Source organism: Schistocerca piceifrons, chromosome 5 (assembly GCF_021461385.2).
Source record: "Schistocerca piceifrons isolate TAMUIC-IGC-003096 chromosome 5, iqSchPice1.1, whole genome shotgun sequence".
In the NCBI taxonomy this organism is placed as follows: Eukaryota; Metazoa; Arthropoda; class Insecta; order Orthoptera; family Acrididae; genus Schistocerca; species Schistocerca piceifrons.
Window position 1 is genome coordinate 627,849,266 of NC_060142.1, and position 16,394 is coordinate 627,865,659.

Sequence of the window (16,394 nt, forward strand, 5' to 3'; positions counted from 1 at the left end):
GCATAACAAATCATAGAAGAGACCGGTGGTGGTGGTGGTGGTTTTTTTTTTTTGTGTGTGTGTGTGTGTGTGTGTGTGTGTGTGTGTGTGTGTGTGTCTATGACACAAAAAACTTCAATCTCCCCAAGAGAGCCAACGAAGGCCATTTACAGTTGTAGTTATAACAGTGTCGCTCCAACAGGCAGAGGCAGCTTGCGTTATGCTGTCTGTCTGCTGTTGCAACTTCTGCTAATGTGTCTGAGCCCATCCAAAACATTGTATAATTATATTAAACACAATTTTATCACTCAAACAATGGAAACTCTGACAAGCTTCAGCTGGTGCCCCTGGGCAAAAACAATTAAAAATCCAGGGTGCAATAATGACAATATCATGATAAGGATAGATTGCTACTCACCATACAGAGGAGCGCTTGAGTCCCAGACAGGCACAACAAAAAATTGCTAAATGAGTGAGCTTTTGGCGAAAAGGCACCACTCACATATTCATGCAAACACAACTTGCACACATATGACCACTGTCTCAATCCACTGAGACCAGACTGCATGTGACTGCACGTGATGGTAGATTCAGTCTGGGTGGTGGGAGTAAGGCTGAGGCTGAGGTGGGGTGGGAGAGGTAGCAGGTTAGGGGTGAGCGACAGTAAAGTGCTGCTTGTGGAAGCATGCTGGGATGTGGCGGGTATAGGATAGGGCAGTTAGGTGCAGTTGTGAGGTTAGACAGGGGGGTGTGGCAAAGAAGAGCAATAGAAGAGCGGAAATAGAAGGACGGGGGGAAAACTAGAGGAAGGGTAGGAGAAGGGGAAGGGGGGGGGGGGGGAGGCTTTAGGTGCATTGATGGAATAGAAGGTGATGTTGTGCTGGAGTGGGGCCAGGGAAGGGGATAGGTGACTGAAGGATAGGAACTAATGAAGGTTGTGGCCAGGGAGGTTATGAGAACATAGGATATATTACAAGGGGAGTTTCCACCTGTGCAGATCATAAATGCTGGTGTTGCTAAGAAGAATACAAATAGCACAGGATGTGAAACAGTCATTGAAGTGAAGTACATTGTGTTGAGCAACATGGTTAGTAACTGGGTGGTCCAGCTGTCTCTTGGCCACAGTTTATCTGTGGCCGTTCATGCGGACAGACAGCTCGTTGTTTGGCGTGCCCATGCAAAATGTAGCACAGCGGTTGCAGCTTGGCTCACAGATAACATGACTGCTTTCACAGCTAGCCCTGCCTGTGATGGGATAAGTGATGCTTGCAACTGGACTGGTGTAGGTGTTGGTGGGAGTGTGTATAGGACCTGTACAGAAACAGATCTCCTGTACCTTATCTCTTCAGTCACGCACAACCGCATAGTGTCCCATCATCCAGCCGCATAGGAGCGTTCCCCTTATGACCCAGTACTACCTGTTAATGGAGCAACTGAATGACATTTTCTGTCAGGGTTCTGACAACCTCTTGACATGTCCTGAAATGAGGAATATGCTGACCACTATCCTTGCCACACCTCCCACAGTGGTATTTGCTGCCAGTGAACCTATGCATCCATCCCTGCTCCACCCTTGTTTCCAACCCACTGCCTCATGACTCAAACCCAGTAATAGACCAAGATGCGAGACCTGTCCATACATCCTCCCACAACCATGTACTCCAGTCCAGTCTCAACTGTCATTTACCCCATCAAAGGCAGGGCTATATGTGGAAGCAGTACTGTTGAAGCCATAACCACTGTGCTACATTCTTTTGTCCACATGAATGGCCACTGACAAACAGGCCAAGAGACAGCTGGACAACCTAGCCACTGAGCATGCTGCCAAACACTGTGTTCTTTATGTCGAAGACTGCATGAGAGCCTATGCCATCTGGATCCTTCCTACCAACACCAGGTTTTCTGAATTGTGCAGGTGGCAGCTTTCCCGCAATACACGATACATTCCCATAAATCCCCTGGCCTCGACCTTCATTAGTCCCTCTACTTCACCCACCTATCACTGTCCCTGCTCCCACTTCAGCATAACAGTCTTCTGTTCCACCAATGCATCCAATAGTCTCTCTCTCTCTCTCTCTCTCTCTCTCTCTCTCTCTCTCTCTCTCTCTATTCCCCCCTTCTCTACTTCTCTTTCTCTCTTCACTCATCCTGTATTTCTCTCTCTCTTTTTCCTGCTCCTCTACTTCTCTCCTTTACCACCCTCACACAATCTGTCATACCATCTGCACCTAGTTGCCCTATCACATCCCTGCATGCTCCCACAAGCAGCATTTTACTGTCCCCCACCTCTACCCTGCTATCGCTCCCCTTCCCCACCCAGCCTCCTCCTAACCCCTACCACCCAGATTGCTTCTCCAGTCATGTGCAGTCCCTCACAGTCTGGTCACAGTGGCTAGAGACAATGGTCATGTGTGAGTGAGTTGTGCTTACATGAATGAGTATGTATTGTATGCTTTAGAAGATGTCCTTTTGGCCAAAATCTCACATGTTTAGCAATCTTTTTGGTGTACATCTCCTCCGTATGGTGATTAGCAATCTATCCTTCTCATCATATTGTCATTATTCCATCCTGGATTTTCCTTTTTATAGTTTTACCACTCCTTTATTACATGAACCCCCTACTCTCTCTCTCCCTCTCCTCTGTGTGTGTGTGTGTGTGTGTGTGTGTGTGTGTGTGTGTGTGTGTGTTTCTTCTGTGGCCACAGAAACACTCCTCACAAGTAGTTACCTAGGTAGTAGTGTATGCTGGGAGAGTAAAGGTTGAGGCTGCAGAAGGGATACATGTATGGAGAAGATATGATGTAATTTGTGGTGGAAATGACAAAGAATTAATTGAGGCAACAAACTGAAAACTGAGGGGATAGAGTGTTTTAAAGAGCAAAAGGATAGAGAGGGGAACTGAGTGTTTTGAAGAGAGAAAGTAGGGGGGGGGGGGATAAGGTTTTAAACAAAGTGGGAGGGAAATAGAGCTTAGAGAGAGAGAGAGAGAGAGAGAGAGAGAGAGAGAGAGAATGCACACACTTGCACACTTTCTCCTTCTTTGTATGTGCTAGGCATCTAGGGAACATTCTTTTTGTAACTAAAGTGAAATCTGTACCTTCTGACAACACACAATTTTTAATTTACAGCATTAATTTTCCAGACCTTTATTACATTATTCACCTTTATGTTTGATACTTGGCAGGTATTGCATGGGGAATAATTCCTCTTCCCTGGTCATGGTCTTTCTTTGGTGGTTATGTGACTTACAACTCTTGGAGAGTATTTGTAGCTGTAGGCTCTATACCGAGCTTCTTATCAGCACTTATAATATCCGGATGTGCTGAAACTCCAAAATTTCTTATGACAAAAGGTCGCCTGGATGAAGCTCTTCAAGTATTCCGAATGATTTACAAGTACAACACAGGAAATGATCCAAAAACTTTCCCTGTGAGTATGACAACTTTTTTTTAGCGTTTCATTTTGTAAAAAGACATATCTTCAGAAAAAGTATAAATAACATTGTAAGAAGCAAAAGTAAAGATTATATATGATGTGTTATATATTGAGCGGCTCTAAAAGGAAGCCAGAGAGAAGTTTAAGGTCTCAACTAAATATATTGTCCCCTTCAATTTATGGCCCTTGATATTTAATGCAGGTAGTATGTAAGGAGCCACTTATGGCATTCTAATTCCATATTTTAATGTTTATTTGCCTTCTTCAATTATTCTGAGATTTCCAAACAAACCCTGCCTTTGTTTTTCCAGTCTGCCTGTGACATGTTTGGATATTTCTTTTCTTTCTCCTATGAAGTTGTTTAAGTCTTTTTTAAATATGACACACTGGAGCTTGTTCTTGTTACCTCTTCTTCTAAATTTCACAGGTTATTCTATTTTTGCTAACTGCTTATAATTTAGTGGTATATGGAAAAAACATTCTTGGAAACTGGTTTTAATAATTGCCACAGTTCAAAACACTGAATTTCTTTCTTTCAGATTTTATTTATGAGCCCTAGCTCTTTCCACGTGCTTGGCTGAAATTGCCAAAATGTTGTGAATGCCTCGACAAATTAATCAAAAACCTTAGTTCAGATTGTTTTAAACTTTAGTCATATGATCTGTTGATTTGCAGTTTGTATTCATTCTCCAAAAATAATCATTAATTAATAGAACTGTAAAATGTTGAGATAGTCTGTTGGCAAACTGAAGAGTGAGCAGATGAGGCAGCTGCATCAGAAGAAACACCAGTAGGCTGTTTCAAAAGATTATTTCCACTCTTCCATTAGCATGCCTTTGAAACTAGAGGAGATACGGTGTTGCAGGCACACTGGAGAAGCTTTTGCACTAAATGGTTTATACTATACGGAATTCATAAATTAGTAACTCATATAACAAATCAAAAAAATGTACATGAACAGAATCTCTCTAAATAACCACATGCTACACTTGAGCCCAGGTTCCCGGGTTCGATTCCCGGCGGGGTCAGGGATTTTCTCTGCCTCGTGATGACTGGGTGTTGTGTGATGTCCTTAGGTTAGTTAGGTTTAAGTAGTTCTAAGTTCTAGGGGACTGATGACCATAGATGTTAAGTCCCATAGTGCTCAGAGCCATTTTGCTACACCCGATGTTTAGACAGGAGTCTTAGTATGCCTGTAGTAGCATTCTTCCACATGTAACAGAGTGGATGTAGAGGCCACACATCTGGAGCCAATTCTAAATGTGTATTTAGGATGGCTTAGTGTGGGCTAGGATCCTCTGCTGAGGAAAGGTGTGAGAAAGCACTAGTGACAGTTACAATGGTTTTTTCATCAAGGCTTGTTCATGATCATCGATTGACAGTGCCGAGAATATCAGAGCATTTCCCCAGTGTAGTGGTCTCCATTTGCTGACTTGCATTCTACTGTTGCTGTGGCTGCTTATGTTTTGCCAAGTTCCTGCATTTCCTGGCCACAGGAAGTGTGGCTGGCAGCCAGGGCTATGAAGACGTCAAGCTGCATCACACTTCAGGTTCTTCTGTTGATTGTTGATATCCAGGTGAGGATAAATATGGCTGGACCCTCACCTTGTACTCTCAGGACGGTGGCAAAGTGCAAGGCTGCCCCAGATGCCCAAGAGCGTAGGTGGCAGGCAACATATCACATTCCAGTGGAGGTAGAGGTGTCTGTGTCATAGGCGCATTGCCGAACGGCGTACCTTTAGGAGGCAAAATACCGATACCTGCACATAAAAGGAAGTTACGTGACACTATCCTAGCTTTCGAACTAATAGTTATAAAAATAGTGTAATGCTGTATACTTTTATATGTATCTGTAGGCAGTGCTAAATATTTTGCCTCTTGGAGATAAGCACTTACCAGTTATCTAAACGCGTATCAGTGAAAAAACTGTTGGCATTTGAATGTTGCTGGTTACCATTCAGATAACACGCACTTCATCCCTTTGATTTTGATAGCTGGATGATTCATAAAATGAGTGACTAATCCCCCATCTACAGCCATAATCTACAAAATGCTATGAAGTACTTGGCAGAGGGTACTTCCTGTTTTACCAGTTATTATGGCTTTTTCCCATTCTGTTCACTTACAAAGTATGGGAAGAATGATTGCATAAACACATCTGTGCACTGTAAAGTTAGTCTTAAATTGACCTTGTGATCCTTGGGGGAATGATATATAGGGAATTATAGTATATTCTGAGATTCATCTTTTAAAGCTAGTTCTTGAAAGTTTATAACTAGACTTTCCCAAGATAGCCTGCATCTGTCTTCAGGTGTCTGCCAGTTCAGTTCCTCCAGCATCTCCAGGGACATCTTCTATGGTTCAAACAAATCTGTGACTGTTTTTGCTTCCCTCATTAGTATACCTTCGGTATCCCATAAGTCCTATTTGGTGTGTATTCGACACAGTTGAGCAGTACTCTAGATGGCTCACATGAGTGTTTTGTAAGCAATCTCCGTTGCAGACTGATTGCATTTCTACATCTACATCTATATACATACTACGCAAACCACTGTATGGTGCTTGGCAGAGGTTACCCTATACCACTACAAGTCATTTCCTTCTTTGTTCCACTTGAAAACAGAGCAAAGGAAAAATGACTGTATATACTGGGTGATCAAAAAGTCAGTATGAATTTGAAAACTGAATAAATCATGGAATAATGTAGATAGAGAGGCACAAATTGACAAACATGCTTGGAATGACACGTGGTTTTATTAGAACTAAAAAAATACAAAAGGGCATCATCTGATCAGAATAGCAATAATTAGCATAACAAAGTAAGACAAAGCAAAGATGATGTTCTTTACAGGAAATGCTCAATATGTCCACCATCATTCCTCAACATTAGCTGTAGTTGAGGAATAATGTTGTGAACAGCACTATAAAGCATGTCCAGAGTTATGGTGAGGCATTGGCGTCGGATGTTGTCTTTCAGCATCCCTAGAGATGTCGGTCGATCACGATACACTTGCAACTTCAGGTAACCCCAAAGCCAATAATCGCACGGACTGAGGTCTGGGGACCTGGGAGGCCAAGCATGATAAAAGTGGCGGCTGAGCACACGATCATCACCACACGACGCGTGCAAGAGATCTTTCTCGCGTCTAGCAATATGGGGTAGAGCGCCATCCTGCATAAACATTGTACGTTCCAGCAGGTGTTTATCAGCCAGGCGGGGGATGATGCGATTCTGTAAGATATCGATGTACCTCTCACCTGTCACGGAAGCACTGATGTTTTGCTGTCCAGCACCATCTGTCGGACATTTTGTGAACTTCCCCCCCCCCCCCCCCCCCTCCCCCCAATAAAACCCCATGTCATTCTAAGCTTGAGTGTCAATTTTTAACACTCTATCTACATTATTCCGTGGTTTATTAAGTTTTCAAATTTATACTGAGTTTTTGATCGCCCGGTATATGCTGTGGGGCGGCGGCACCATCTGTTACAAGAGCCTGGCAACTATTCTTGTGGTCAGCCAGAAGCAATGGAGAACGTACAGATCATAGTTTCCAGTCTGCAAGCCCGCATTCCTTTTTTGTTAACTGAAATAAATGTTTCTACTCTCTGTTTACGCAGTGGGATCAGCAACTATAATTCCAAATAAAATTTTTGAGTTCTAACTGATTCAATTTATATTTAAGAAAAGTTCACATGCAAAACATAGTAAAATTCCTGATGAAAATAATAATAATAATGTCGTAAGCAGCACTCTGAGCAGTTCTGAGGCGACCTCTATGGCAAGTTCCCATTAAATGGTCTTTCATCCTGACTTTTAATAATCAGAGTTAATTGCTCTCCACAAAAGTGGAAGTTAATCTCACCACTTGCCACACAGTTTTGTTAACATTACGGGTGTCACACACACACCTCCTCAAAATCTTAGTGTTTGAGGACAGTGTACGGTGCTCACGAGTTCACTTCTTGTTTGTGCAAAGATGTATGAGTGGAGTTAAGTTGTATTTAATTACAGAAAAAGTTTTAACTTGCCAGCATATAAATTTTCCCATTTAGAATTTTTAGAATGGAACTGATAGTAGAACATGACCTCTGAACTACATCTTTAAGAGACCATGTATTGATTGGTATGTCCATCAAAGTCTTGAAGCTTGTTATTAGTCTATTATTTAATGGGTTTCATCAGGTTCTGTGATCAAAACTTTCTATCATTAATATAAATGATACTTAATCTATAACAAATAAGGATGTTTCTGTTCCAAATTTAGTTTTCAATAAATTACTTGAAAATTATCAGAGGTAGCTTAATGGGGTCACATAGTTAAGCTTTTCATATCAAACTGATGCCTCATACTAATTTTCATCTTTCTAAATCTAATATTTAGCGCCTTCCATTTTTCGTAAAAATGCCGATTTTTAACAAAATATTGCTTTGATCATGTTGAGAATTGTCGCAGTTAAATTTGACATACATTTGCACGTTCTGACCAGTTTTTGGCTTTTAGCTTTATTATTTAGCGCCACTTTTTTATATATATATTTAAAATGATGTATTTATGGAAACATAGGTATCTGATCGTTTTGAGATTTAACAATGTAAACATTGACATACTGAAGCTTATGCTAACAAAGTTTGGAAAAGCAACTTTAATTTTTAATTTATCCTTGGATTATGGCTCAATACTTTGTATGCTATGCACAGGCATGTTATGACGGCGTAGCACTAGTAACTGTGAACTGGGGTAGGTCCCGGCACAGTTGCTCACCTCTGTTTGTCTCAAATGATTCAGCGCTTGTTTCATGTCCCCCCCCCCCATTTATTTTTGTGAAAAAAATTATTTTTGAACAAAATTAAATATTTAGAAACAAGCTGACCTCTTTCAAAATGAAATAAATTTTTAAAAAATTCTTAATACTACACATACAAAATAATCATGCTTATATACATTTGGCATCGATCCGTGGATCAGTAGGCCAGAACATCATATGTGTATTATGTCTTCAAGTTGATCTTTGTTTTGTATACTTCTGGTACCTCAGTTATGGACTAGTCTTCGACCTGTACGTTTGTCATGTAATAAAAGTATTGATGATTAGAAGAGAGAACTGTGGTCATTATCTTACCACCTTGATATCTCCTTCAATGGTGACCTCGAAGTTCGAATAATCCGTCAAACCAAGTACAAAGTGACTACCGCACTGGCTTCCACATTCCAGTGGACCTTTGCCCGCTACACAATGGCCTTCTACAACACGCCGCCGCCGCCCGGTTTTCATCAGCAACTGCAACTAAATTCAAACACACCAGCTGTAGTCGGTGCCCAACGTGAATTTCCACAGTCCTATAGCCTCGAGAACCCAGGGACCTCGTCAGGTGCAGTGGTTTTGAAAATGACGCCAGCGGTCTCCGACTCCGGCTATGTTAGCCCTGAAGTGCTTCAGTTTTCGCCGCACAGCAGTACAAGAAACCACTGCACACTGGTACCGAACTTTAATGCAAGTACTGTAAATAGTGGGGAGCATAGTTTTCATAATGTGCCACAACAGGACGCCTTTTTGAATGTGAAAGCTCCACATGTGTATCACTCCGCGCCAGTTGCACACTACGTGAATGACATTCGCCAGCCTGTTACTTCGAGTGTTCATCAGTGCAGTAATTTGAGTGCATCAGGTTCCACCAGGCTCATCAGTGACTCTGTGATGGACAATTTCGCTGTGGATGTGGAGAACCAATTGCATAATAACCTGTTGAGCAACCTCCGTGACCACTTTTACCTTCCGCCGCAACAACCGGTGCCGCTTCGCTCCACGCCGGGCTTCCTGCTAACGGATTTCGCTTCCCCTCCAGCTACTATGAACACACCCGGCACGTCTGCTTCCTCTGTACTGCCCTCACGATGCAGAGCTACCTTTGACTTGCCTACTCATGTGTCCGCGAACGGCTGCCCGCATTCTTTGACCGCCAGTTCGTCGAATCTACCTAAACTTCCGGCATTCAAACCTGCCCACTCGGAATTGTGGTTCAACCTGGTCGAGCAAACTTTCAGTGTCTGTGAACTTGATGACAATGCCCGTTTCACATGTCTCATGCACCACCTCCACGACCTGGTTGACTTTATTCATGACCTGGTTAAGTCACCTCCTCCAAACGAGAAGTACGCTACGGCTAAATAAGCAATACTGGAACATGTTTCCAAGACAAGAAGAGAAAATGTTCGACAGCTCGTCTATGAAGCTCGGTGACAGATCTCCATCCCAGCTGTGGCCATGCCTTTGACTTCTCGTTGGTGAATGCGACATGCCAGATGCCACGCTCACTGAGATTTGGACGGAAAAGCTGCATCTGTCTGACCAAATGGCCATCTCCGCCTATGAAGATAGACCAAATAGCGAATGCTTGCGCGCCACCGACCGAGCTTATTCCACTCTAATACGTGAACGCCGTGCGCAGCAGTCCGGCAGCTATGCCAGTTTCCAACCACAACCAAGGCCCCAACTTGGACGCCCCACTAAACCTAAGTCTGTCAAGCTCGCCGCACTACCGGCACCTTCACGTCCGCACAACAGCACATCTGACTCCACAGAAGATTCTGGGCTGCTGCCGTCTGACCACTCGCAGGAGCAGACGTCCGCTCATAAATACTGTTTCTTCCATGCAAAATTCGAGGAAAAAGCACCCAATTGCAAACCGCCGTGCTCCTACGCAAACTTCAACCGCAGGTAGGCAGCAGTGCCACCTCCTGCGACGTAAACAACAGGCGCCGTCACACGCTCCATTCTGTGTCCAACACTAATGCTTTGAATGGACGAGCCTATGTCCGCAACTTGAACTCTGGCACCAACTATCTCATCGACACGGGCGCAGATGTTTCCCTACTTCCATCTTGTCTTGCTACCGAAAAGATCCGACTACACAAAACTGTCCTACGTGCTGTAAACTCATCTAGTTTGTCGTGTTTAGGTTCTACTTCATATGCAGTGTCCCTCTCACCTGCGCCGGCCGGAGTGGCCGTGCGGTTCTAGGTGCTACAGTCTGGAACTGAGCGGCTGCTATGGTTGCAGGTTCGAATCCTGCCTCGGGCATGGATGTGTGTGATGTCCTTAGGCTAGTTAGATTTAATTAGTTCTAATTTCTAGGTGACTGATGACCTCCGAAGTTAAGTCGCATAGTGCTCAGAGCCATTTGAACCATTTGAACCTCTCGCCTGAGTGCAACCTGAAGTGGTCCTTCCTGGTGACTGACATCGTTGATCCCATTTTGGGCATCGACTTTCTACGACACCACAAACTGTGGCCTGACCTCGTCAAGAATACAGTGTTCTACCACCCTACGCAGGAACACATCCCGTGTGCTTCGTCGAGTGTCAGTAGTACTGCTAAACAGGTCCACCTGGCTAGGAAGTGTAATAACCCCTCTTCCGAGCTCTTGTCATGGACAAATAAGAGGCTCACGGAGCGTGTCGAGTCTACATGCCTGCACTTGGAACAACTTGAGCTACGCTGTCACTTCAATGACTTAAGTAACAAGTTATCTTCGGCACGGCAGCAGCTTGCAGCAGACGATGCCTTGGCAACACGCAAGGTTAGTCGGTGCCACTACAGTTTCTCGCACTCGAGTGCATTTGTGACCGTGTGCCACATAAACTGTACAGTGTCCGCACTCCCGCCAGCTCTAACTGTGTTAATTCAAGCGCACATTCATCCCCCTCCTCGCTTGGGCAGCTAACTTCCCAAGTGCAGGTTAATGTTTTTGATTTACTGCCATCAGCTGTTCATTCGCACCCGCTACCGCCACCAAGCTCGACAGCGGCACCTTCAGTTACTAATAAACAGTGTACCAAGCTTGTTTCACATAGCTGACTTGTTTGTCACTCCGAGCCACCCAACAGTAGGCACTTATGCAAACTTTCGCTGTCCACACCACAACCCAACCTAGCGGTCACCGCGCATGCTATACCACAGCCTCGTGTACTGCGTCGCGCGTTTCCGTGGTTACAGACAGCACCGCCCACAAACTTTACATCCAAGACGGACTGCCTATCTCTTCCCGACCTCGCCATCTCAAGCCAGAACTCATAAAAGTGGCTTCCGAACAAATAGACGGTCTCTTTAACAGCCGGCGTCATCGAACCATCTGCCGGATGCTGGGCCTCGCCTATACACTTTGTCACAAAAAGCGATGGCACCTGGCGTGTGGTTGGCGACTATACTAAGTTGAACTCTCGTACTATCATAGACAAGTACCCGGTTCCTAACATCGCGGATTTTAACCATGCTCTTGCAGGCGCCAAATATTTCTCGGTAGTGGACTGTAGGGGGGCCTATCATCAAATTCTGATAGCACCAGAGGATATTGAAAAGACAGCTGCTACAACACCTTTCGGCCTTTTCCAGTATCGGTTCATGCCCTTTGGCCTCCGAAACGCTGCACAAACTTGGCAGAGATTCTTAAACAAGGTGTCGTTTCATCTGGATTTTTGTTTCGTTTACTTGGACGACATACTTATTTTCAGTCCTACTTTGCAAAAGATTAAAGAACATTTGCCGACATTTAAAAACACTCTTACCGCTACCGGTGTTGAACTGAATAATAAGCTCCAGGTGCACCAGACTTCGGTAAGATTCTTAGGCTACATCGTGTCAGCTAAGGGCCTCACTCCTCCCGAGGATAAAATCAAACCTGTTTTGGATTTGCCACGCCCTCACTCATTTAAGGAGCTGCACAGGTTCATCGGAACAGTCAACTGTTACAGGAAGCACTTGCCTGCTGCAGCCGAGGTTCAGGCCCCCCTAACAGATGCCCTTGCTGGCAAAAATACGACCGGTATCCGCCCGGTCCCCTGGACCCTTGCCACAGAACAAGCTTTTGACAAACTGAAGCACCTACCAGCAAACGCAGCGACTGTTGCCCACCCGCATCCGGATGCTACATTTTTTATTACTGTGGATGCCAGTGATACCGCAGTAGGTGCTGTCCTCAAACCGTCATAGATACTACCTCTCCTTTGCAGTTCTTTTCTAAGAAGCTCAACGGTGCTCAAAAAAAGTACTCAGCCTTTGATAGGGAGCTCTTGGCAGTTTACGAGGCTGTGAAACTCTTTCGCACCGAGGTTGAGGGTAGGGACTTCTACATTTTAACCGACCATAAACCTTTGGTTGCTGCTGTAAAGAACCCCCCGACTGACCCTCCACCTAGACGCTTCCACCATTTGGACTTTATATTGCAATTTACCTCTGACATACGATACATGAAGGGTGCAGATAATGTGGTCACAGATTTTTTGTCTTGTGTCGGCACACTCACAGTTCTGATAGAGCTCTCTAACTTGCCTCAGCTGCAGTCTGCCGACACGGACACTATGGACCTTATTTCCGAGCACAGCTCGTCACTCAAACCTGTGCGATCCACCTTTCCCAGTGTCATAGGCGAGGTTTGGTATGATGAATCAACTGGTACGCTGCGTCCCTTCATACCCTAACCTCTACAGAGAAAAGTGTTCAACAAATCACACAACCTAGCTCATCCAGGTGTGAGAGCCTCTACCAGGCTTATTCCAGAGTGCTTCGTCTGGCGCGACATGCGTCGCGACTGCCAAGCCTGGGCTCTTGCCTGCATTCTGTGCTAACAAAATAAAGTTTCGCGGCACACGTCGCCCCCACTAGGCAGCTTCACCGCTCCTCCCAGTTGCTTCCAGCACATTCACATCAACTTGGCGGGCCCCCTCACCCCCTCCAAGGGTTACAGATATGTGCTGTCTATTATAGACAGAACCACTGGTTGGGTGGAAGCTGCCCCGCTACCCAATATTACATCCGAATCAGTGGCACGATCCTTCAAAGACACTTGGATTTCACGCTTTGGCTGCCCTGTTTACTTGACGACTGACCAAGGCCATCAATTTGCCGGCTGAAGTGGCCGTGCGGTTCTGGGCGCTGCAGTCTGGAACCGCGAGACCGCTACGGTCGCAGGTTCGAATCCTGCCTCGGGCATGGATGTGTGTGATGTCCTTAGGTTAGTTAGGTTTAAGTAGTTTTAAGTTCTAGGGGACTAATGACCTCAGCAGTTGAGTCCCATAGTGCTCAGAGCCATTTGCGCCATTTGCATGAATTTGAGTCTGCCTTGTTTTCTGAAATATGTAGGCTGTGCGGCATCAAGAAAATTCATTCAACAGCATACCACCCCCAAAGCAACAGCCTCGTGGAACATTGGCATAGGACACTTAAGACGGCCCTACATTGCCATGGCCTCCTTTGGACAGAAGCCCTGGCATTCGTTTTACTCGGTTTGCGGACCACTTGCAAGGAAAACCTTAACACTCAGTGGCCGAGTTCGTCTACTGCCAGTCCCTTCACTGCCGGGCGAACTTGTTGCTCCTACTCCAGTCACCAAAACGTCCGAACTGCTGTCCTTGGTAGAACGAGTGAGGTTACACTGTAACAAGCTTCAACCCCCGCCCCCTTCCAGCCACACTCAGCTGCCCACATATGTTCCCAAGGCACTCGACACTTGCGAATTTGTGTTCCTTTGCGACGACACTGTAAAAGCCCTTTTACAGCCCCCTTACATAGGCCCGTACAGAGTTGTCAAACGAACCAGTAACACAATGGACATCGTAATTAAGGGCTCTGTAACTACTGTCTCCCACAACAGGGTTAAACCTGCTTGCGTCAAGTTTTTCCCTACCTCACCCACCGTTGAAGAGACCATGCTCTCTGGCCACCATCGGCCTTCTTCCTCTGCTCATGATTCGAGTAAACTCATGCCTACACTGGCCACCTCAATGACCCCACACTCATTCTGGGGTTTTCCGCCTCCTGGCTCCCATAGCAGAGGCCCCAGCTCCCAGGGCTCTAATATAACAGTTCCATCTTCATGTGACAGCACACCACGCCACTCTTCTAACCGGCGCAGCCCGCAGGTTCCTGCCACGCCCACTCAGACCTCACCATCTGAAACTCACCCCTCTACTCGCAGCACACCACCCTCACTGTGCTACGGTTTCCCCACCCCACCGGCTCAGCATACCTCTCCATTAGCAGGCGCCACTTACGAGCTCTCTACCCATGTTCATCCTAATGACATTTGTGGTTTATCTGTCGTCGTTAGTGGTGATACCGCATTTGTGCTGCTTGTGTGTGACGATTCGTGTGACTCGTTTGGTGGTGTGTCATAGCATGTAGTGAAGCATTTTAAAATATCTTGAAGTGCTATGTGTGGCAACCTACATGCTTACCTTAGGCCAAGTGGAAAGGTGATCATTAGGTTCCCTGCCGACGACACCCTTCCTCACCAGCGCTCCCGCATCGGTCAACGACTACGACCGCCGACGTCGCTTCAAGACTTCAGCATCAGCATTCCAGGATTTGCTCCATGCTTTCCTCCCACACGGCCCGTCCCGTTACATGCGGAGGAACTCGGCCCGTCCCGTTACATGCGGAGGAACTCACTGTAACTCACTGAAACTCTCGCCAACCCCCCCCCCCCCCCCCCCCCCCCCCCCCCCCCCTCCCACCTTTTGGTACTTACTCCATTCGAGTTGATCTTTGTTTTGTGTACTTCCAGGACCTCAGTTCCGGCCTAGTCTTCGACCTGTACATTTGTTGTGTAATAAAAGTATCGATGATTAGAAGAGAGAACCATGGTCATTACCTTACCACCTTGATATCTCCTTCATACACATAGAAAAAAATGACATAATTGACTTTTACAAAATCTTTTATGTAAATTACATATAAAAATAAAATAAAATGTTCAGTAATTACAAAATTATTTTTTGTTTCATAAATTTTTCAGTTTTTCTGTGAAAAAGAAACACACAAATTTTTTCACTTTACAGTACTCAACATTTTTCATAACAATCATAGGCACAAATGTGGGTGTCCGTATGACACTTTCACTAAATCAGTAGAAGTATGGGTGGGAATTTACTTCTTCATTATATTTTATTAGGCAACGGCCTTGCCGCAGTGGATACACCGGTTCCCGTGACATCACCGAAGTTAAGTGCTGTGGGGCGTGGTCGGCACTTGGATGGGTGACCATCCAGCCGCCATGCGCTGTTGCAATTTTTTGGGGTGCACTCCACCTCGTGATGCCAATTGAGGAGCTACTCGACCAAATAAAACCATCAAAACGACCAGGAGGGCGGTGTGCTGACCACACGCCCCTCCTATCCGCATTCTCACCTGAGGATGATGTGGCGGTCGGATGGTCCCGATGGGCCACGTGTGGCCTGAAGACGGAGTGCTTTTTTATATTTTATTACAAAAAGGAAAGGGGAGGATTCACTATAGATCATGTCGTCGTCACTTCCTTCTCCACTATAGCTTATAAGCTGCCTTTTATGAAGCCTCCATGTCTCTGAGAAACAGATAACATAGCCTAAGCTTCTGTTCTCAATTTACAACTAAGGAAGGACAAAACACATTTATAGTCTTATTTTCCAGTAATAATTTGAATGAACAATTGAGAAGTTACCAGAAAGAATTTTTCTTCTTTCCCTTTTTTTATTTTAGTATCTAGAAAATTATTATTAACTTTTTTCAAAATGATTATTCGCATTTCATTACTTCATAAAATCGTGACATTTTATTTAATTATTAAGCTTGCATCACTAACTTTGCCATTCTCTTTCTTTTATGTAAACCATAGCTGTTATGCACTGAAGGTAAATTTATGTTCTTAAATAGCCATATTTTGGGCTAGTTTGCAATTTATTTTATTACTTTATATGTTGCTTTACTTAGAAAATCAATTAAAATTTGTAAGTTTTTCCTTCATTTGGCTCAGTTGTCATAAGGATTAGTATGCTAAAGAAGCCATTTGTTCGACAGCAGTTACTTTGCTTTGTTCCATACATCATTAGAAAGCTGTTTTTACTATAACATATCAATACTTTATAATCAGCATTTCTAAACACATTGTTTATTTGTATTTTGTTGTCTATATTTATCTGTTAACTGACCATCTGCCTTAAGCAAGA

General features: G+C 44.6%; 1 protein-coding gene across 2 annotated transcripts in view; it reads left to right on the plus strand.

Annotated features, from left to right (window-relative positions):
- The window catches only part of LOC124798517 (synaptic vesicle glycoprotein 2C-like), a 525,025-nt gene that overhangs the window by 416,687 nt on the left and 91,944 nt on the right, over positions 1-16,394 (plus strand). For both annotated transcript variants that reach the window (XM_047261962.1, XM_047261963.1), the window contains exon 6: positions 3,164-3,408. In XM_047261962.1, the coding sequence (XP_047117918.1) occupies positions 3,164-3,408 (245 nt within the window). The remainder of the gene's footprint in view (positions 1-3,163; positions 3,409-16,394) is intronic.